The sequence below is a fragment of the Etheostoma cragini genome, chromosome 14 (assembly GCF_013103735.1).
Source record: "Etheostoma cragini isolate CJK2018 chromosome 14, CSU_Ecrag_1.0, whole genome shotgun sequence".
NCBI lineage: Eukaryota > Metazoa > Chordata > Actinopteri > Perciformes > Percidae > Etheostoma > Etheostoma cragini.
In genome coordinates, this window is record NC_048420.1 from 16,088,647 (window position 1) to 16,110,794 (window position 22,148).

A 22,148-nucleotide genomic window follows, 5' to 3' on the forward strand; every position below is an offset into this window, starting at 1 on the left:
GGGGAGAGAAGGCAAACTAGGGAGAAGCAGATTATGTTGCACAGGGTAGTTGGATAGGGGTTGGAGGATAAGGTAAAGGCAGATTGATGAGGTCAGAGTCAAAAAGAAAAATGCAAGAAAAGAGAAGGAAAAATGCAAATTGTGTTTATGTGGGAGGAGAGGAGAGCCTGAGAGAGAGAGAGAGAGAGAGAGAGAGAGTGGAAGGAGCGTTTGAGAAAGACAACCACTGAGAGACAGCGCGCTGAACCCACTGCCCCGTCTCAACCCTCCTCCTCCTCCACCCTCCCTGTGTGCTTTGCCATGGTTACCAGACAGGGCTCCCAATGCAGCCAGTTAATGTGTTTTTCGGCGACAGAAGTGAGCTGGGTACTAATGTGTCTCAGTCTGTCTCCGACACAATCAATGTCAACTGTCCTGGGATGCAGAAACCCACGGAGGGGCTGCGAGCCAAGGAACACTGTTAGGCCGAGAGTCTGAAAGAGGACCACGTCACTCTCAACTGCCGGGCCTGGTGCTTTGTGTAGTAGTCAGAAAAATGTGACATATTATATTTGTGTTTTCAGTAGGAGCCTGATATCACATGTTATCTAAAATGTTTATATTACATTTAATCCCTGACTGGGTGGGGGAAAATGTCTCCTACGCTGCTCACATGCCACGAAACACAAGCAAGGTCAGTAAAAGAATACACCTGATCACGCTTTAAAAAAAAACTTTTTTAATGTCCTTTTCAGTAATTTTTTGATTTACATGGTATTTAACTAAAACAGCACAGTTTTTACCATTTATTGAATTTCATTGTCATACTTTCAGTTAATTAAAAGGATCATAAAAATCATGAAAACTAGTCGATGGGCAGAAAATAATTAAAGTGTTTAGGTTTCACTGTTTTCTTTCATTTTATAGACAAAATGACAATATGATTATTTGAGACAATAATAAGTTGTTGCAGCAGTATGAAAATGCACATTTTCTTTCTCACTAACAATAACAAATATTTTCAATTGCTGTGAGGAGCTGTACGATTTCTACTAATTAATTAGCATCAAGGTGAGTACACTTGGCTGTCTTTGTATTAATGCAACTATCACAGTGTGTCTTAACGACAGGTCTCGGATGTTGAAATTTTCATTGTCTGTGAACAAATTTAAAAATCTCATGTGAATCATTCATCGGGGTCACAGACCTTGGCTGTTTTTTTATTGAACCGTGTACAAAGCCTGCCAAAAGGTACTGCCCCCGCCAAAGAACCACGTAGTCTCTTCTTGGCTTTCCATAATGTCTGGAAAGTTTGGGGAATTCTCTCCACATGAGTTCATGCAGATGGAACTGCTCTGCAGATTTACTCTGATATGTGATACATTCTGTGATACATACATTTGACGCCTGGGATAATCTCATGAGTTCAAAAAAAACTACACAACTTGTAAGAGGTGGCCTCCAGATGCAGCTGCATGCAACTTTGTTCCCAAGGACCTCACCTGTGACCTTTCATATCATCACAGGTTAAGGGTCTCAGGGACAATGAAGCACACCAACGGACAGTCAGCTGTCCGCAGGTACAATCCAACACGTCTTACATATTTTAACATGAAAAAATATATTTCCGTATGTTATGTATGTTGGTATGTAATATATGGGCCATGTATGTTTATTATGAATTATTTGAGTTATTTAAGATTAGTGAGATTAACTTCTGACATTAAATGTACATTTTAACTACCAATAGATTCATTACAAAAAGAGACAATAAAATGTATAGAGATGTATAAAATGAGAAACAGTTTTAATTTTATATTGGATGGCTACCGTTGTTTTTCTATTGATGCCGATGCAGTCCAACATGAAATGTTTCGTCTTGACACGTCTCCACAAAATGGACTGGATCACATCCTGCAGAAAGAGAAAGATTTAGTACATTGCAAAACATTTAATTATCAATTTTCAATGTTTATTCGTTCATTTCATATTCAGGGCCCTCTTTGTCTGTCCTCCTTAAATAGCCATCACCTTTTATTCAGTGAAGAGCTGTGTGCGTTTAAACATTCAAACAAAATGCCCCCTGCTGGCAGACAGACACACATATGCAGAGGAAAATCCTCAAATTTAATGTATAAATTGGGATTTGCATATGGGATGAGCACACAAGCATCCAAGCATATGAGCGTTAAGCTCCAACAGAGTGGTCATACAGTACAATAAATAGACACACACACACACACACACACACACACACACATACAGACACACATACTCAACTCTTTGCCTGTGCACATGCATGAAACATCCACAGACAGCTGTGCCTGGAGCAGCAGACAACACTGTCGTCTTATATTTCCTACAGGCCTTGTGATCTCACAGGATTATGCAATCACTCCCCCATGACAAAGACGTTCAGCCTTGAGGGAGTGACACTGATTTACTTTTCCCCAGACAAAATAAATGTCATACAAGCCTGACACTGCAGATGCCGCAGATGAAGAATATGAGCCAGGGTCCAAACAACTGGTACACAGCAGAAAAGCTCCATTTGCATCACATGTAAATCTGTGCAGATGACAGCTTCATTGTCTGCCAACGATCCAGAGAAATTCCTAATTTACTGCAATTTGTCTTTGGCCAGGTGCACACACATGCAGGCAGACATGCAACTCCACCAAGGAACAGAAAATGAAGCCTTTTGCTGCCAGTGTGAGAAATTAGACTGCCTCTCTGTTTCCTCTTTGTCTCCGTGCTTTGAGATATTTTCCTCTGTCCCAGTTTGATGAGCTCCTCTGCTGCTCTCAAAAGCATGAGAGACAAAGACCAGAGGATAAAAACTAGAGGTAGAATGAAGGGAAATATTCTCATGTAAAAAAATTGCCATGTCAAAAAGAATGAACATGAAGGTAGGCACAAATGAAGGAAAGATGGCGGGCGGACGTGGTCAATTGAATTGTTTGTCTCAATTTTTTAGCCAGCCCGTTTAAGTCATTCTGAACTCACCATTTTCCCTTTCCTGGTGTTCCTTACATAAACACATAGACATCATTACTTATGTCCATGTACACATGCATACAAGTGCATGTCCATAAAACAGGTACACACGCGCGCACACACTCACACACAAATAACACAACACACTCTTACGATAAGTTACTGTATTAATCCATTTTCACCTTGAGAGAAAAAAAGCATCAATTAATCCAGTGGTAAAGAATATAACGCTTGATAAAACCTATCCTGCCCCATCTTCACAGCCTTTTTTTCTGAGTTGTGTACGCGGCGGCGAACAGGAAAGCTATTCCCCTCTTGCTACCCCTCTATCTCTCGCTCTCCTCTTTTTGTCTCTCCTCTTCTTCTATCCCTGTCTCAGGCGCTGTCCCTGGCTCTGTTGTGCCTGTTTCCCTCTGCCAAGTCACATCACTAATTCTCCAGGCGATTAGAGTCCGAGCAGGCAATGTCTATGAGGCAGGTATGCCACACACACACACACACACACACACACACACACACACACACACACACTCAATTGCATTGATTCCATTATCTGGTGCTGTACCAACACCCCCACTTCCACCAACAACCACCTACAGCGTCTCCATCTATGACCCCCTCCTTTCATAAATCTGTGTCACCTACATACATCACACACACAAACACACGCACGCACACACAGACACACACACACACACACACTTATGCAAGCACGCAGTATCTCCAGCCATCGCTCTCTTTCTTCTTCTCTTGCCTTAACACTGTCTCTCTCTCTCTGTCCCCGCCTCCCCCCTGCTCTGTCTCAGCCCTTCCCCTCATTTTTTTTTATCCTCGTCTCTCCCCCTCTTTCTCCCTCTTGCTCTCTCTCTCACTCTAACCCATTACATTTTTTCCAGGCGTGACGTCCCATCTTGCAGTCTACGTTCACACGTTGTGTCTCTGAATGGGTGCCTATTACACTGTTTGTGTGATTTTGAACGTCCATGTATCTGGGAGGTGCATGTGCATAATGTGTGCGTGCATGTCCTTGTGCACCACAGTGCACTTACGCATCTGTGTGAGACAGAGGGAGGGTGTGTGTGTGTGTGTGTGTGTGAGAGAGAATGGGAGGGAGGGAATGGGGGGAGGAGGCAGTGGAGGCTGTGGATTTTACAGAGCATAAGGATCAAAGCCACAGCCAGCCTGAAGGTGATTAACCTCCCAGCCGTTCTGACCACAACACTGCTGCTCTTCCTCCATATTTCGTTGACACAACAGTCTGCTATCTGTACAATTTATTGCATGATCTATGTGACAATGCTGCACAAATTCTATGACATGTTGAGCTTATGATGAAGTAAGTCATCAATAATTGTGAAATAACACACTTTCTTTTACAGAAAACTCCCCAAATTACACTAAGTGAGTGTGAGACTTAAAAAAATACTCTTTGAAATTCCATGCAATGATAAAATGGATTTTAATTAATTAAATCTTAAGGGGAATTAACAAAAAAGTAATGCTGTAAATAGGGAAACATGACAGTACAACATTATTTCTAAAATGTCTGTATTAAATGTGAAAACAAATGCAGGACCTGGCCTTATTTTATAAAATAGCGAGTGGCAAGCGGCTTTATTGTGACAGTATTTCCTCTGGAGTTGGAACATACCAGGGAGTCGTTTCTTTGTGTGCATACAGAAAAGAGCAGTGCTCGGCAGAGATTGCTGATATATGCTCTTTTTTTTCCTCCTCGCTGGAGCACTGCAACGCAATGCGGATACTGAGTGTCTGAGCCACTAGCCAGACACACTGGGGGACAGAGGGGGGGGGTGAGGGTGGTGGGGAGGGAAGTATGGGGTGCAGGGAGAAGAAGTAGGCGGAGGCGGTAAGAAAGTTCACATACAGCCTTGTGCTTCAGGAGATACTGATACTAACGTCTGGGATATCTGTCATTATCTACAATGACTACAGAGATCGGCAAGTATGTACAGACAGTTAACTCGGGAGATTTTAAACTGAATGAATGCACATGGAGGCTTGCTGTCAAAACTAAAATTGCCATAAAATGCTTCAAGTTTGCCTAAGATGTAATTACACTATTAAAAGTTCAATTAAAATCCAAGGCTGTCACATATTGCAGTTAAAATTTTATACTTTCATTTTCAACTTCACAGTGGACAGATGTAAAACCTGATGTTATACTTTACTGACAAAAATGTCCCTGACTCACAAAAAAATATTATTAAAATATGAGTTCCCTGTTTTCTTGTTTTTAACGTTCCCGTTCCCATTCCAGTGGAATGTTGTCTGAAAAGGTCTTTTTGTGCATGGCATGCTATGAAAGCACACAGAAGCAAACAGCTATTGATAGTTGGCTCTATACCCCATTGGACTGCACCAAATAACAAATCAAAGAGCACTGCAGAGCAAGGTGGGTATATTGATGTCTGGATTAGCTGGACCTCGACAGCAGCACCTGATTAGTATTTTAGATGTATTAGATTTAAAGTCAAAGCAGAAACACTTTTGTGGCTTGTTTTCATGTAATTATAATAAAGGGATTGAAAATTTGTTGAAGGAGAAATGAATTATTTTAGATTTTATAATAGATGTGATCTCTTTTGTCCATCACTGCAGAAGACATCCACCAGACCCCTAGTAAAACAGACCCGGAAAAAGTAAAAGGTTTAAAAAAAATGTTTTCAAGTGAATGAGAACAAAGAGAGAAAATACTGTATTATACTACACTTAAATGCAATTTATACAACATATATAATTTAACTACAGCCCTAAAAACGTTCTGTCCTTTTTTAGGTCAGTCTTCATCCTTACCACTTACCACTTGCCACAAGAGGCATAAAGAGCAATGTCCTTTGTGTGAAGTCTGGGTGACACCGCAGGGAAAGCTAGAAGGTTGTACAGTTATCTCCAGGCTGTTTATGATGCGAAACCATACAACCAACTACCTCAAACTGCAGAGCACCGGAGCAGAGCCAGCGCATCTTCTTCTTCCATGCAGTCTTCTTGTCTTTAACTTCTGTCTGTCTTTGTCTGTCTGTTTCCATTATATGTCCCTTCCTTGCTTCTTGTTCCATTAATAATCTCATATATTAATGATGAAGCTATGTTTCAGATTAACATGTTATATAAAGATAAGACAAAAAACTTTGTCCGTGGCTACAAGATTAGGGTTTAATATTAAATACTGTTGGAATTTCAAGACATTTTAGCTAAGACTGTCTAACTAACTGCACTATATGCATTTTTGTGGACCTGTCTCCCTCTTGTGGGTAGATGCTGTACACTGACCACCCCCACCCCCCACCAGATACTAAGGCAGACCTTCACTGTCTCTGAATACAAAGAGAAGCACTTAACCTGCAGTTGCTTACTGTAGGCGTCTCCCTGACCTACTTTTGCAAGTGGAGCTAGTAGAATCTTCCTCATTCTCAAAGACTCGATTCAGCACTACAGAGCGCACTTCATTGTCATTCTGAGGTTAAAGTCGAATACTCCTCTTTGGTTTCCATTTCACTGAACCAATAGTTATATTCCAGTACTGTCATGGTGTCTGAAGAAGGCTGATATTAAATATCACGCCTTCAGCTGGTTAAAGGAACATTTATCTTTCTTATTTGTCTATGGTTGTATACCAACTCAAGACGTTGACCACAAACGTTTTTGAGATTTAATGATACATTAAGGCTTCAACTAACGTTTCTTCTTCCTTAATGATAAATCTGCAGATTAGCTTTTCAATTAAAATGTTTTGCCTATAAAATGTCAGGTAATAGTTAGCTATAGTAACGATAGCTCAAGGTGACATCCTAAAGTCGCTTGTTTGGTCTGACCAACACCAACACTCCAAAACGCAGAGATATTTAGTTTGCTATTATTTAAGACAAATAAAAGTAGCAAACCCTCATAATGGAAGAATAAAGGCCTCAATATGCCTTTGTACCGCTATCTCTGAAATATACTTCCTAACCTCCTTGAGGTTCTTTTTCTAACTTCGCTCAGTGTTTCACTATGGAAATTGCCTTGACGTGATCAACTATGGAAGCTCCAATGACATCACATCTGTCCATGATGGACAGGTTACCAACTGTGATAGGGTCACGCCCCCTCATATAATCACAGTCGACCAGCTCCTTACACATCATTCTCGCTTTCTTTCCGTGAAGAAACTATACTAAGCTCCCTCAGCGCTTTTAGGCTAGCTTGGTTGGATATCTGTTAAACATTTCACAGTTAAGGACTACGTTGCCAAACGCAGTTCCTGACCCAGTCTGGATTTGATTAGTAAGTACTTCACAAGAAGTTTTTACCTTGTGGTTACAAAGTTTGAAAGCAGTGTCCGCGTCAAGGCAAACTGCTTTTCTGTTGGCTAGTTGGTATTTGTTTATCGGTTGCTAAACCCTGTGTGCTAATCTTGCCAAAGGGCTAACATGTCACAACAAGCCTGCTAAGGCTGTATATTTACACTGTTTTTCTACTTTTCCAGTCACCATGTCCTCTGCAGTGGCCCCCGCCAAAGGGTCGGAACCAAAGGCTATTGAGGCTGTATCCCGCCTATCCCGCCCATTTTCGGGGCAGGGACAGATACTGGAAAGGCGACCGAGTATTGCGGTGGCCAACAGTCACAACCCATGTCTGTCAGGAACCACCCAGAAAGCCACAAACAGTACCCATCAGCTGCTAGCTACACCCTCTGCGGATATAATGGACGAGACCCCCGGAAATACCTCCACTTTGAGGACCTCCTCGAATTGGAACCGGGCTGTGAGGACGCAGAGGGCAATGCCATCTCTGATCTCCGCAACATGGATGGAATGGAGGACAAGGAGGAGGACTCCACGTTCCCCATTCAACAGTCAAGGGCTCTTAGTGCATGTGACGCTGCGCCCCCAGCGGACAGCAAGTTGTGCGAGGTATGTAAACAGGTGGCTGCCAAATTGGGGATACCTTGGCCGGCCGCCCAGGACCCCGAGGGGGCAGAGAGGGACTTTTACAATGGCAAGAGGCTTCCACCAGCCCAGCTGCCTGCAAAACAGTTTCTTCCGGTAGTGCCTGCCTGCATGAAGGAAGTGAGCTGCGGCCATGTTGCAGTTGCAGGGGAGAGGTGCTTGTGGCTGAACCTCTCGTGCCTGAACCTCTCGTGCCTGAGTGCCACACAGAAAGCAGAGGTAATGGACACAAAATACAACCCCACCAAAAGTCTGTTTGGTCCCTGGTTCCTCTGTGTTGTTTTGGACGCTCTCTCATCACCCGTTTGAGCCTATGGAGGCAGTGGGGATGAAGTTTATCACTTATAAAACAGCTTTGCTATTGGAGGGAAACACCTCACTCTGTTGGCAAAGAAGCGGGGTTACGTTGAGTAACCTAAAGTTCACGCCAACTCTTGGTTGACTCTTTTAAAACAAGGCATCATTTTTTTCTATTTCCACTGCCTTTTAATAAGATAAAATTGCACTGTAACTGCAATGTAATTTCCATTGTTATGGTTTAGTGGTTACAATATATGGTGGAGAGAGATAGTGACTAAAGAGAGGGAGCGCCGTTACTGAAAAAATCCAGCAATAAAGACCAAGTGGCCAGGTGTGCAGAGTTGTCAAAGCAGACAGGCTTTGAACTTTCAATCCTTCTTCTTCTCTTTACATTTCAAAAAGGTATCCATGTGTAGTGCTCAGTTGACCAAACTGACTGACCAAAAGTGTGCTCCATTATCTCAATTTTTACGATTATCGCACCCTTATCCCTCTTTGATACTGCAGGCTTTTCACTCCACCATCATGTGTGGTCGTTTGGAAGATTTTTGCCTGTCATACAACGGCCTGTTACACCAAATTTACAACATGCTATCTGCAGTTTGAACATTAAATACTTTCTTTCTGGTTTCTTTTAAGTACTCTGAGACCTTTACCCTGAAACTTGGTGCATGTTATCTCCCTCTTTATCGCACTTGACTTTGACTATCACAAAAAGGTAAAAATATTCTTTGACGAGCTGTGTGTACTTAGAAAGAAAAAACTGATTTTATGGGGGAGGATTATCATCAAGTGTTACCTAACAGAAAGGCGGCTGTAGTGAACAACACGTCACTGCCCTCAGGTCTTATTATTAACAAGGGCAAACAGTGTCACCGATGTGAAGCACCCTACAGTGTTCAGCAGTGCTGCAGAGAGGAAAGTTAATGATCCCTGTAGAAAGGACCATGCCTTCTTTCAGCCTAATATATATGCCAAATATGACTGAGTGCATGCATGTATGGACAATAAATGAATGTTAGTGACTCAACTTCTGCACTTGAATTGTGGCGTTTTCTGATTGTGTGCAGTTAATGTTTCGCAGATGTGTTTATTTCCTTTTTCCTTCAGCAGAATATTGGGAATTGTGTCAGATATGATTTGATAAGGTACAGTGGTGCTCAGAAGAATATGAACCCTTGTTAAAGTTGACTAAAAAGAGGAATAAAAAAATCATCTTTTGGAAATTGGTCTTAATTACGGTTTTATTTCATTTAACCTAATAGCTGGTTTGATTTGCATTGAGAGAGGATTTTATGGAAAGTACCCCATGCTAATCATGCCAAAGTATGGGGAGGGGATGTGATGATGTAGGGCTATTTTCATTCCAAAGACCAAGGGAACTTTCATGATGCATAGTATCCTGGATCCATAGAATAACTGGCCTTTAAAGATAGAAATCTGTCTGCCTCTATAGGAATTTAACATAGGGGTGTGCATACTCATGCCCCCTGTATTTTAAGGAATAACATTTATTTAGTCATGATACATTATTCATTTACAAAGAAAATTGGTGTCCTTAAAGGTTGGAATTTTCCTGTTTTTTAAATTAAGGCATTAAGAACAATGTCCAAAAGATGGTTTTTTCACCACAGTACATTCAAGTTAATGCGAACAAACGGTGCATTTTAGAGCAGTTTTCAAACAGGATTTAATGGGTGAGTAATTGGATAACATTTTGCAGTAGCAGCACTATCCAGTCAATCTCTTTAATACTTCATAAATATTGAGGCGTACCCACACGTTCGACATCTAGCTGAGGTGAAATTGGCTGTTGTTAGCAGTCAATGGCTGTGTTTTGACACTCCTGCGTGCCTCAAGGACTTATTGATTACTTGATAGCTGATGTGCAGCTGAGTTGCTTGGCCTCCTATTTAGCTTGATCAATGCACCAAAAATACAACTGTGACGTCTTGGAAGACTTCGGCCTCACTGATAAAGCTGGATTGAAACACAAAAGTGGTAGATCCCTGATTTCCCCAAAATGTACTCTATTGCTTGCCAGGACCATAACTGCATTTTAATATGTATTGCATAGCACAGGTAAATTTGAATAAGATGATGAAAGGCTGTTATTGGGTCTTGTTAAATTGCAATACGGGAATACAAGCCATTTGTAATTCGTGACAACTAGTAATAGTGCTAAAGATTCAACATTTATCCCTTATTAAATGAAATAACCAACTGTCAACAAGTCAACTATTATTTATATATAATATGCTTCATAGAGACATTGTTTTTTTTATTAGCCAGCTTCCAAACACAAACCCATTCAGCTCGTCTCTCTCCACTGCCCTCTGCCATGCTAAAAGCCCACCCTCCGCCTACCTTTCATTTTCTTTCTGTGGCCGTCCTTCCGCCTATCCAAGTGCCACTTATTTGTCCTTCTTTAGTGAACATTTCAGGCCTCAAAATCTTTTACAACTTTTTTCTTTTTTTTACTCAGACAATCTCTCTGTTCATACCAACTAAGTCTCCCCCCTTGATCCCCTTGATTCTGCTCCTCCCCCTTTTAAACCTCTCTCACTGCTTCATTCGCAGTCGGATCACGCATGAATGCGGCATGGTTGTGCCAGCTCTTTGCCAATCTGCCTGGGTGTGTTTGTGTGTGCCAATGTGAGTCTGGTGGGAAGCCCCTGCACTGAAGGCCAGGGTGGTGCATAAGCCCATACCCCGGCTGGTGTCGGGTCAGATGAAGCTTTGCAGGGATTACAGTTCGGCCTCTTGAGAGAGCGAAAACAATTTAATCATGTTGAGCCAAAGTATATATCTATGCATAAATCACCAAAATATGAATGAACGTAAAAACTGAAAGACAACAGGTTGTGCTTACAGTGCACTAACATAATCTGAAAGATATCTATACAGTGACATTATTTCAACCAAAATCGGATGTTTTAAGAGCTAAAGTAAGCATTAGTTAGCAACTCAGTGTTAGCCGTTGTAAGCACTCATTTCAACATTGTATTAGTGTCCAAAGTCAAAAGTGTTTTTGACATCATAAGAATTTGATCCAAGAACAACAACATAATAACACTGCTGAACCAAATGGCCAAAATGGCAACGAGAAGAATTGTTAGTTTTGCAACAGATTATTAAAAAACATTTTCTGCTAAGGAGAACTAAATATTTTTGAAATCAACCCAAATGCCCTGTTGCTAGTAAATTACAAGTGGCTAATTTAATTACAGACAGTTTTCACATCAGGCTTCTAAACGTGTTTGTGTAAACCTGTTAAATTAAATTAAGCATTAATTCACTTTGTTAATTTAATTCAAATTGTTATCCCTTCCAATAATGACTCTAGGAAAATGGATTATCATGCACATGATGTTTTAATATATCCCAACAACAGATGAGACAATACTGAGTGATAACATATTGTTAGTCAATCCTGCTTAAATAATACATCTAATATTTTAAGGGAAATATCTATTCAATAAGTTTTTAGGTTTTGCATAAAAACTACCAGCTGAAGCTTTCCATTAAGCTATAAAATCATAATTTCTTTGTTGAAAATGGACAGAATTTTTAATTTATTTAGACTTTACAAATTGGCAATTCTACAGAAATACTAAAGATTATCAGTCTGAAAAAAAAAAGAACTAGTAATTAGAAGTAAAAATTAAAAATGTAATATTTTCTTCTTTTTTTTACCTAAACTAAATGTATGGCCATTTTGCATGACTTATTTGATAGAATCAATCTTAAGATTTGTGAGAATTAGTAACAATAAAACAATAGGCATTCTGTTCTTCAAGCTTTAAAAATGTAAACTTGTCAACAACAATGGACTGTTAGAGAAGAAAGCCATCAAATGGCAAAGACTGCGTGGTCTTTTACATGAGAAACACGACCCAAAAAATGACTAAGTGGAGACATAATTAATTAGAGAAGATTACTGAAATCAAGCACCCATCTGCTTCACAACACGACATTACTGTCAATTATACACAAAAAACATTAACGCTCTGCCATCAAAGACAAAACAAAGACTTCAGGTGATTCTCCCCCACTCATTGTCTTTGAAAAGTGACACAAAGAGACTAAGGCGCTAGCCAAACAATGTAGGGGCATGGAGGAGCAAAATCTGCCCAGTGACAGCAAATAAACTCTTAACTGCAGCTATGAAACGTCTGGCTAGTGCCAGCTCAACAGGAATGCAGGCCTCAGACAGCGCTTATCCAACTCTGGACCAAGAAGCCCTGACAACAACAAATAAAAATAAATATACTATATACTGTGATAGTGTAGTGTAACTAACTTAAACTAGGGTGAATACTATGTGATGAGAAAAGACAAATATATGCATAGACAAAGAATATAAAAGAAACCCTTTCATGTAATTATCAGAAAACATTCCAAAATTCACATTTAACTTCAAGAGAGTCTAGAGTGTGATGACTACTTTCCTAATTGCATTTATGAGAAGTAATTTAGAGACGGGTGAGGAAGATAATATTCTTCTACCCTATTGCACAAAACTGGATCTGATCCTGTGTAGCGAGGTCCCCATGGATGCTAATGCTCCACTCAGTCAGAGTAGAGCTATAAGCCGAAATAAGTATCTGCTGGTCACAAACCATAAATTATTAGTTCTTTCAAGATAGAATGAAATTCTGTGGTGCAATTTCACCCAAACCCCCCTACTTCGCTCTCCTTGTACCTTATTTACAAAGGCAGAAAATGTTGCTATGGGAACACACCAACAGGCAACCTCAGCAGCTTGGCATGATGCCCGATGGTTGCTAGGGCACTGTTGTCAATGGCTATTAGGTAGTGTTGGGCAGTATGTGTGTGTATGTGTGAGCATGTCCTGTGTGTATGAGCAAGAGAGGAGAAAACGGGTGTGTATGCGAGTGTGCTTGTTCACAAATGTGCACAAAGCACACAGCACGTCTTAGCTTTAAAAATGTACGCTAACACTTTAATTTTCTTAATTCATGCCCAGGGCCCATACGAGTACAATATATCATATTTGTAAATAATGCCATTTTGGATTGTTTTTTTTTATTTCGGTATGACTCTGTGGGCGACAAATGATGGGAGGCAGCTTATATTGGCTTATATACTTGTTAATATAATTTCTTTTCTTGGTAGAGTGCGTGTTTGTCAAAGAGAAAGAAAAGAGAGAGAGTTATGTGATGTCCTATATGCAATTATGTTAAAGGTCCCATGACATGGTGCTGTTCGGATACTTTTATATGGGCCTCAGTTAGCCCCTAATACCTTATCTGTCTCTTTGGGTGGGCAAGGTCGAGGGTGGGGGTGTGGCCTTGACTAACTGCCTCTTTGCTCATTTGAATTTCATGATGTCCTTCTCTTTCTCATGGTTGGGCAAATTCTCTGTGCGGGCAAAGCAGAGAAAGGGGAGGTAACCTTGCACCTTATGACCTCATAAGGAGCAAAATTCCAGATCGGCACATCTGAGCTTTCATTTTCTCAAAGGAGACCCAGGGCTTGGTTTACACCTATCACCATTTCTTGCCACTGGGAGACCATAGATAGGCTGGGGGAACGCATATTAACGTTAAAAAACTTCAAATGGGACCATGGGACCTTTAAATAACACAAATGATGGCTCTCTGATTTAGTCTTCTTTCACATTTGTAATAGCTAACAGTTAAGAAGTAGTCTTCTCAAGTAGTAGTTTATATTAGTATAACAATTTTGCTTCAAAACGGATTATCAATAAGAACAAAATTGTGTTTTGTGATGAGAGTTCAAATTAAAAAGACAGAAAGAGAAGAAAAAGAAGCTGAGAGACATGGAAATGTTAGCGTCTCTCTGTATACTTGGAGCTGACATTCTCCATCACTAGCTGTGATATCTTAAGCTGCTCTGTTCCATTTCAGATTCAAAGAGTCTTTGTTGGTATAAACGGGAAGAAACAGATGTTGCCAAAGAATTTACCTCAGATCTAGTTTGGATCTAGTTTGAGGTTTTTCCCATGGCTCTCTTCTCACTGGGGAGCTTCTATAGCTGACCACGGCATTCCTGAAATCAGCAGAGCATCATGCAGATTATTAGCATACCACAGAATAGGAAGGGGAACATCAATAAACACAGTGAGCCATGAAGTTGGGATAAGTAAATAAATATAGTCAGCCACCCAGACTCAACCTTATCTGTAGCTTTTATCCAACCATTTAGTCTAGTAGAGCAGTTTTCAGCAAAAACCATCCTGGACTCAATCATAAAACAATACTAATTTAATCATAATGGACCAATCCCTGATTAGAGATGAAGCACTCGGCAGCACTAAGAAAAGAATAGAAACGCAAGCATTTATGATAGAAGAAGCATCAAACATTGTGTGAGAGTGTGAAATGGATGAACAAAAGGGAGAGATAATGTTGAGAATAATAATGTGCCATCAACAAAGGGCGAATGAAAGGGTGGTACAAAAATACGTGTACAGCTGAGACGGTTAAAGTCAATGGTGATGAATAATACATTAATAATGCTGGTAAATACAATCCAACATCATAAATTAAACAGCAGTGAGCCAAACAAATGCAATAATTATTATACTGCAACACAATGAAAGACAACAGAGACGGATGTGCAGCTTTTGTGTTGATGTATGCTCATTAATTCCCACGTGTAAGTATATATATGGGTCTCTGTGTTCCTGTCTGCATGCACTTAGGAAGAGCGAGTATTGCCTGTGGCGCATCTTATCTAATATTATCAAGAGGAAACACAGCCTCTCCCCCTTGCCTCTTTTCCCCCCTGGCCCTTTGAACTCAAGCTGCTGCTGGAGATGCAGTCTGACTGAGCTCAGCATGTCCTGAAAGGAGGTCAAAGGGCAGGAAAAACAGTCTGGTGTCATGGCAACTTGATGCCACCAACCAAAAATTTGGAGAGGCTGGTGGGGCCACAGGAAAGCTTGTTATACCCTTCACAGCTTATTGAAGAAGGAGATAAAAAACCTTTCTCCTTTGAGCCATATGTGATACAGCTAGTGATGTTCTTTGCTTTGTTACAAACAATAAATTCCCATAAAAAGAGTACATCTAAATAACTATGTAGTGACTATAAGTATTTCCGTTGTACAGCGTGTGTGTGTGTGTCACACAAATCAGTTCACATATAACCGGGTGGTAAATCATTTTTTTTTCTTAACGTATGTGTGTTACTGGGTGAGGTTTTTAGGAGACACACATGTGCCGCATCTGCACAAGTGCATGAGTCTGCGCATGGTGTGTGTCCTTGTGTTTGTTCAATGCGGCAGAGGGCGGAGTGGCAGATCAATAGGAAACAAATGAATTCAGATCAATATTAAGCCAGGGAGGGAAGGAGAGAGAAAGAGAGTCTGGAAGCGAGTGAGTGGGGTGATGCACCACAGAGGAGGAGGAGGAGGGGTGGTGGTGGGTTGAAGGGGTGATGTGTTACTAGCAGCACAGCAACTAACTGTACACTTGGGAAAAAAACACTAATTTCTACAATCCAAACCTCAGTGATTTGAAGTCATTGACGGTTAAAATGGATGGATAACCAAGGTAGCAAGACATAGAGACACAGAGACATATGAGAGCAGCAGTGCACCGGGGACAAGCCCGGCATTCCTGTGTTTAGTGGACAGCAGTAGTGAAATGAGACTGGACTGCTTCTTTTTATGAACATTTCTATTTTTTAAGATTTATTTCCTGGTTAAATAAAGTTATACATTTGTTGTCTTTCCTTTACTTTGTTGTATTTATTATGGAAAGCCCTTTAAATAATGAAGCCTGAATACAATAATTAACCACTGTGAAATACATTTTTCTAGCATTTTCCTTTTGCCAATCCACTTGTTATTGAATATTTTTCATGTGAGTGCTTCATGCTTGTAAGGCTTTATGTAGCTGACAAAAATCAGCAATCCTCAACCCTTTTTTAGTGTTAGAGCATTTTAGTATAACACATCTGGGGATGGCTGAGGTGAGTGGGTCAAGGCTGTGAATACATAAACCGTGAGCTCAAATGATCTGACAACAGCAACATCTCCCACTGTCTGCCCACAGTCAACTTTGACCCTTTTACTTCTATTCCATGTCTAAATAACACGTTTCCTTCTTACCATGCATGGTAAGATTAAAAAATCTCAGGCTAGCGAGGATTTCATTCTGACCTTTCCACTTAAACTCCCAGTTGGAGCTTGACATTTACAGCCAAACCGGTACGGACCGTTGAGATTGAGAGTGGGCTAGACTTCTCAATGCTTTACTACAAGGTTTGGAAAGTACTAAAAGTACCAAACAATCTTTATCAATGTTAGTAGTGATACAAAATGTTATTTTCAAACTCAATTAATCTTTTGATTATTTTCTAAATTACTACATTTTCTTTTATCAATAAAATGTCAGAATGTAAAAAAAAAAAACATGCCTATATTTTTTTTGGGTTGTGTTGATGTTGTCAAATAGCATTTTATAGTCCAACCAATAGATTTAGAACAAGAGATTCAGAGAACAAGAGATTCAGTTTAAAATTATATGAAGCTAAAAGGTTCACATTTGACAAGCTTGAATGTGTGGTGCTTTTCTTTGAAAATGATCAAAATGATTAATGGATTATCATAATTGCAAAAAGTTACATTAAATCAATTAAATGATTAATGAACTAATATTCCAGGTCTAAATTATAGGTTTCAGAGCTAACTAATAATATAATAATAAAGCTAATAATTATGTTTGGTTTTGGACAATCGTTTATGCAATAAAATGCCTGATTGAAGCTGAAATCCTGTCTAACAGCACAAGTATCATATTTCTATCGTTAAGAATATTTTTTGTGACCGGAGCAATACACAGGCAATGGTTTACAGCAGTATCAACAAACCAATTATTTGCATTCACAACTTTGTGCATTACCGGATATTACATAATTCATTATCTCAGATACATTTATCAGCATCTGTTTATTGGTGAGATATATCATACCAGAACAGTGATTTCCGCTATTTCTTTTTAAATTCTTTCGATTTGGAGTATTGCCTTGAAATTACAGAAGTGTTCGGGTTTGAGTATCTACTCATCTCTCTGCAATGAGATCAAAGAATCAAGAGCCATTTGGGAGTTGGAAGTAATTGAGACTTTAAAGTGATTGTGTCAAAAACAAACACATGGGTGCTGAGTGCTTGTGAACCAGCACTCTCAACTTCCAGCTCAAGGTTCCTCGGCTCTTGAGATAGATTTCAATGATAAATGCCTCAGTTAGCTTTAAGTGCAGTATCTCTGATGCCTTAGAGAAAATACTGTATGCTGTAAGTGGTATTGTTTAATTGAATAGGCTACCTATAGAAATGCATTTCCCAGAAGTCACAGTTTAGTCTTGAAAGAGGAGCATGAATGGTGGGACATTGAATACTATCGTAAACATGTTATTACAATATGAACAATGTACAGTACAACAGAATATCAGGTTAAATATAACAGCCACATCAATTTCTCCTTGTAAACTTTGATCTGATTAGGATTACTTTTATTGTTAACGGTATGATTGGCTGAGTGTCTAATGGGCAAAGTTGCTATTTTTTTTACTAATCAAGAGGAAGATTTGGCTCCAATGATGATCTACATGTACAGTAAAATAACACAAAAATGCATGAGTTATGGCTGAATAACCAGTTAAATTACATTGTCAATTTTACCTACAACATTACATTCCCTACAACTTTTACTTTATTCACATTCTGATTAATGAGCATTGACATATTATGCAATTCTCATTATATAATCATCAAGAATGAGGTTCTGAATTAATTGTTAGTATAATAGCTTCTATAGACTTGCTGTGGCCATGTCTGTATCAGACAGTGAGAATATTCTCACTTGATTTGCAGCAAAGGAAAAATTCCTCTATCAGCCATGTTTAAGGTCATACTGTACATCACATTGTCTTTCAATATGCTTTTCTAAGCTACATAAGAGCTACTATGACTTCATATGAATCATCATAAATTGCATATTTTGTAGCACCCAATGGACCCACTGGAGCAAAACAGGGACTGCAAAGAGAAACTGCCATGTGAGTAAATCTATCAGACTAAGACTAATGTCTGGAGAAACAAGCTCAACAGTCCTTCAACTACATCACTGTCACTCATCTGTACCAAACTAAAGACATTAAACTGACAATGATATCAGGTAGAGAAAAGAGAAAATTCCTCACGTTTGATCAGATGGAACAAGCATATGTTTGGCATTTTTCCTTTCCTTTCCTAAATGACATAAGACATGGATTCATTATAAAAGTTAGTCTATTAGTTTTCTGACTCATCGCACATCAATGTATTTCTTTCTTTTCATTGAAAGAGTCATTTAGTTTAATAGAGGAAGTAAAACTGACACAGAAACAGCCAGACAGACAGACAGCGAGAGAGAGACTGGGAGAGCTACCCGAGGCAATGATAAAGAACGTCAACTCCAACCAGACAGCCTGCTAAAAAAAAAAAAAGCATGGCGAGGCAAAGATCGTCATGTCTCTCGGCTTTTCTTCCAGTCTCTCCTCTTTAAACTGACAGCCTCCCCTCTCTTTCACTCTCTCTCTGTCTCTCTCTCTCTCTCTGTCCCCCCTGAGCTGTGTTCTGTGTGCTCCATCCCCACCTCTCTCCATCTCCCTGCCTCTAATGTGCTTTGGCGTGTGTTACCCACGGGTGCTTGCGCGCTGCTGCCGCCATCCTAAACCAGGGTCAGGGGGGCAGCTGAAGCAGCGCAATGCTGTCTGTGACATCATCAGTCACTGCTATTACTCACGTCTCACCTCGCCTCACTGTCTGAAACTGCCAGGGCTTTAGGTGCTCGGTGGCTGGACGAGCGAACACATAAGAACAAACACAGGCAGAGTTACACAGAGATAAATTAAACAGCATTTGAGAAGCTTTATCACTATCCCTTTATGCTACCTAAAATAGTTCAGGCTCACACATAGTTGTGATGAAATAATTTTAGTGTAGCATGCACGATATACATGTTTTATTACACGCTATGACTTTGTGATAGTTGCAGACATGGGTTTTATGGAATTAAACTCTTCACTTAATAATTCAGTTTTAATCTAAATGGACTATAAAATGGACATGTCCTTGCAGTTAATAATTTAACATGACAGAATTGTTACTACGGTACTCCGTCAATCCCAGTGTGTGCGTAAAACTCTCATGTGTTAACGCATAGGGCTGCAAGTAACTATTCTATTTCTTTAATTGATTATTTTGTAAATTTGTTTTTCATTAATCAATTTACCGTTTAGTTGATAAAAAATATTTAGAAATAGTGAAAAATCACATTTTCCCAAAGCACAAGTTGAAATCTTTAGATACCAGAGAAGACTAAGAAAACCATCAAATATTCACGCTAAAAAGGCTGGAACCAAGCGAGAATATTTGCATTTTTGCTAAAAAGATGATCTAGGGATCGACTTAACGTTTCAGCACTTTTTATTTGCTTTATTACAAGCTAATCCTTTTGATCTTTTAATATATCGTATGACATTAAAATACATGATAGAATAGTTCAGATAGAAAAAAAGAGTTCAGTTCACTTCAGATGGAGTGGCATTTGGTCAATGACAGCAAAAGTGTCCTAAAATGACTTAATTCAGTTTTTTTAATTTCCCGTTGTTGTAATGTCCAAATGAAGCAAACCAAAAACATTTCTCACCCAATTTAAGTGAAACAGTAAACCATGAAACATTTGAGCCAGGTATTTTACCAGTAATTCAAATTTGTATGGAACGTTGGCGGAGAAGAGAAGAACAAGAATCTCCAGCTGTGGCTGCCAATATCCATCTGCATGAGGTATAAGACTGTGCGCAGCCCGCATCTATGTAAAAGGGAGAAACGTGCTTCCATCAGTGGGCATGTGCGCGAAGTTCAGACTGTGTCAAATCGCCACATCTGCTATCAACGGAAACACTCGGGGGTCTGTCTGTCACCCCCACTGTCAGCCAAAGAAGAGATGAGACTCTGCAAACTTCTTCATTCAGGAAAACAGATAACTGGTATAAAAGCCAACGGCCTTGTATGTGGGAACGCACTGTATAAATCATACATGACTAGCACCACAAGACTCCGTATGCATGCTACAGAACTGCATGTCAATGTCATTTACACAAGCATAAAGAGAATGCAGATGTCTATGTCTTTTTTTGTCTCACTCCCCTGCACTCTCACCATGTCCTCTTGAAAGGACCATTAAGCACTGAACTCAATGTGCCAAAGAAAAAGACAGAGAAGGAAAGGCAGAAGGTGAAGGGGAATGGATAAACAACAAAGACAGAAAAGTGACGTAAGCTATATATTTGAAGAAGGAAAAAAACCTGAGCAAGAAGTTCATGGGTACAAGTAAAATACAGAATACAGTGGTAAAAACATGCAGCAAAGTAGGACAGCAAAATATATGGTGTGACTGAAAGACAGATTAACCAAAAGAGACACAAGAGAGAGTGAAAGAGAATAACAAAGAGCAAGCAGTTAGAACAAAAGATGATATGATGTAAGGGAAATAGTGGAGAAAGGAGGACAGACTTGGAACCAGACAGAGAAAAATTAGTAGAGAGGGAGAGAGAAAGACAGGCAGGCAGAATTAGAAAAAAGATAGAGGAGGGCAATGCACAAGCAAAAATAGGTGGCAGACTCTCGTCAATGCAGTGACCTAGTCGCGCAAGACTGAGGAATTCTCCCTGTCGACCCGAACACATTCCTCCGGTCCTCATCAGACGTTAACCCATGCCACACCACCAAACTGTACTGCAGTGGCTTCTCTTTGTCACTGACCCAGAAAAAATACAACAATCTCAAAAATGCACATGCTAACTACACAGTTTACAAAGCAGGATTTCCGTTATGAGTGGGTGCTGCAAATTAATCTGGAAATTGGATAAATCACCTGCAGTGTATTTACAAAGACTTTTCTGACAGTAGAAGCAAACTGCTTCAAATCTCTGAGCAAACACCTTTAACAAGAATGGAAATATTAGGTAAAGTGCACAGTTCAACTTGCTCAGAATTAACAGTCTGTGTGTGCACAGGGCCCTGCAAACACACATTATAAAAATATCAGGGCAATAAGGGCTCTATTGTGTCGCCGAGGCAGATTGTAGCTCTTATTCTCCTGCTGCTGAATCGGGGGCATGGGGTTGACATCAGCACAAAGACAAAAATGTAATGTGAGGCATCTCCAAAGCTAGCTTCTAGGCTAGACCACAGGCCGCTCTTTATACCCGAACTCTATCACTTTTCAGCAACATCTGATAATCGAGACGTGACCAACAGATGACCCTTCCACTAGTTGCTTACTAAGATAGGTCACGGCCAACAGCATTACACCAAACTGACTCAAGTAGGCGTGCCAGCAAAATGAAAGATTGTCTGCTAGCTGCTTTCACATAGGCCCACATTGCACATATATGTTAGGTAAATCATGACAGAATGACTCAGGGAAGAGTAATTCAATTATTATGATGGTGCATTGGCATTTCGATCGGGCCACAGACTAAAATGGCTGACCAAGTGTTTCTGACTACTGAGAGCCATTAAGCAAAGCTCTAGTCAGTAAAGCACATGACTTTAAACAAACCTATACTTGGACTCAATCCCTAGGGATGAAGAGGACATACAGCATCTGTTGTTATTCTTTTTAAAGTTAAATAAATGTACAGTAAATCTTTCCTTACCTGATAAAAATCACTTCTTCAATGAAAAGTTCAGGTTTTCTTAGAGGCTCAACCTGAAAAACATACACACATTTAAATTATTTTTTGCATTGTAATTACTTTGAGAATATTAAGTGTTCTGTAAAATATTTTGAACTGATTCTGGATTATTTGTCTTTATTTGTCTCTTATTAAACATAAATCCAGGTGCATTCTTAAATCTAATTTTGGTCATCCTTTCTG

At 39.8% G+C, this 22,148-nt stretch overlaps 1 protein-coding gene across 2 annotated transcripts in view; it reads right to left on the reverse strand.

Annotated features, from left to right (window-relative positions):
* Window positions 1–21,976, reverse strand: part of si:ch211-288g17.3 (mediator of DNA damage checkpoint protein 1) — a 26,626-nt gene extending 4,650 nt beyond the window's left edge. The window contains exons 1-2 of one of the 2 annotated variants that reach the window (XM_034891822.1): window positions 21,927–21,976; window positions 14,178–14,261 (exon numbers count right to left, since the gene is read on the reverse strand). Coding sequence is in view for 1 of the 2 variants with exons in the window: in XM_034891819.1 (XP_034747710.1) it covers window positions 1,810–1,845 (36 nt within the window). In the remaining variant the exon portion in view is untranslated. Of the gene's footprint in view, window positions 1–1,809; window positions 1,861–14,177; window positions 14,262–21,926 lie in introns of those variants that run through there. The other variant, XM_034891819.1, reaches the window with a different exon arrangement.
* Between the last annotated feature and the right edge of the window lie 172 nt (window positions 21,977–22,148).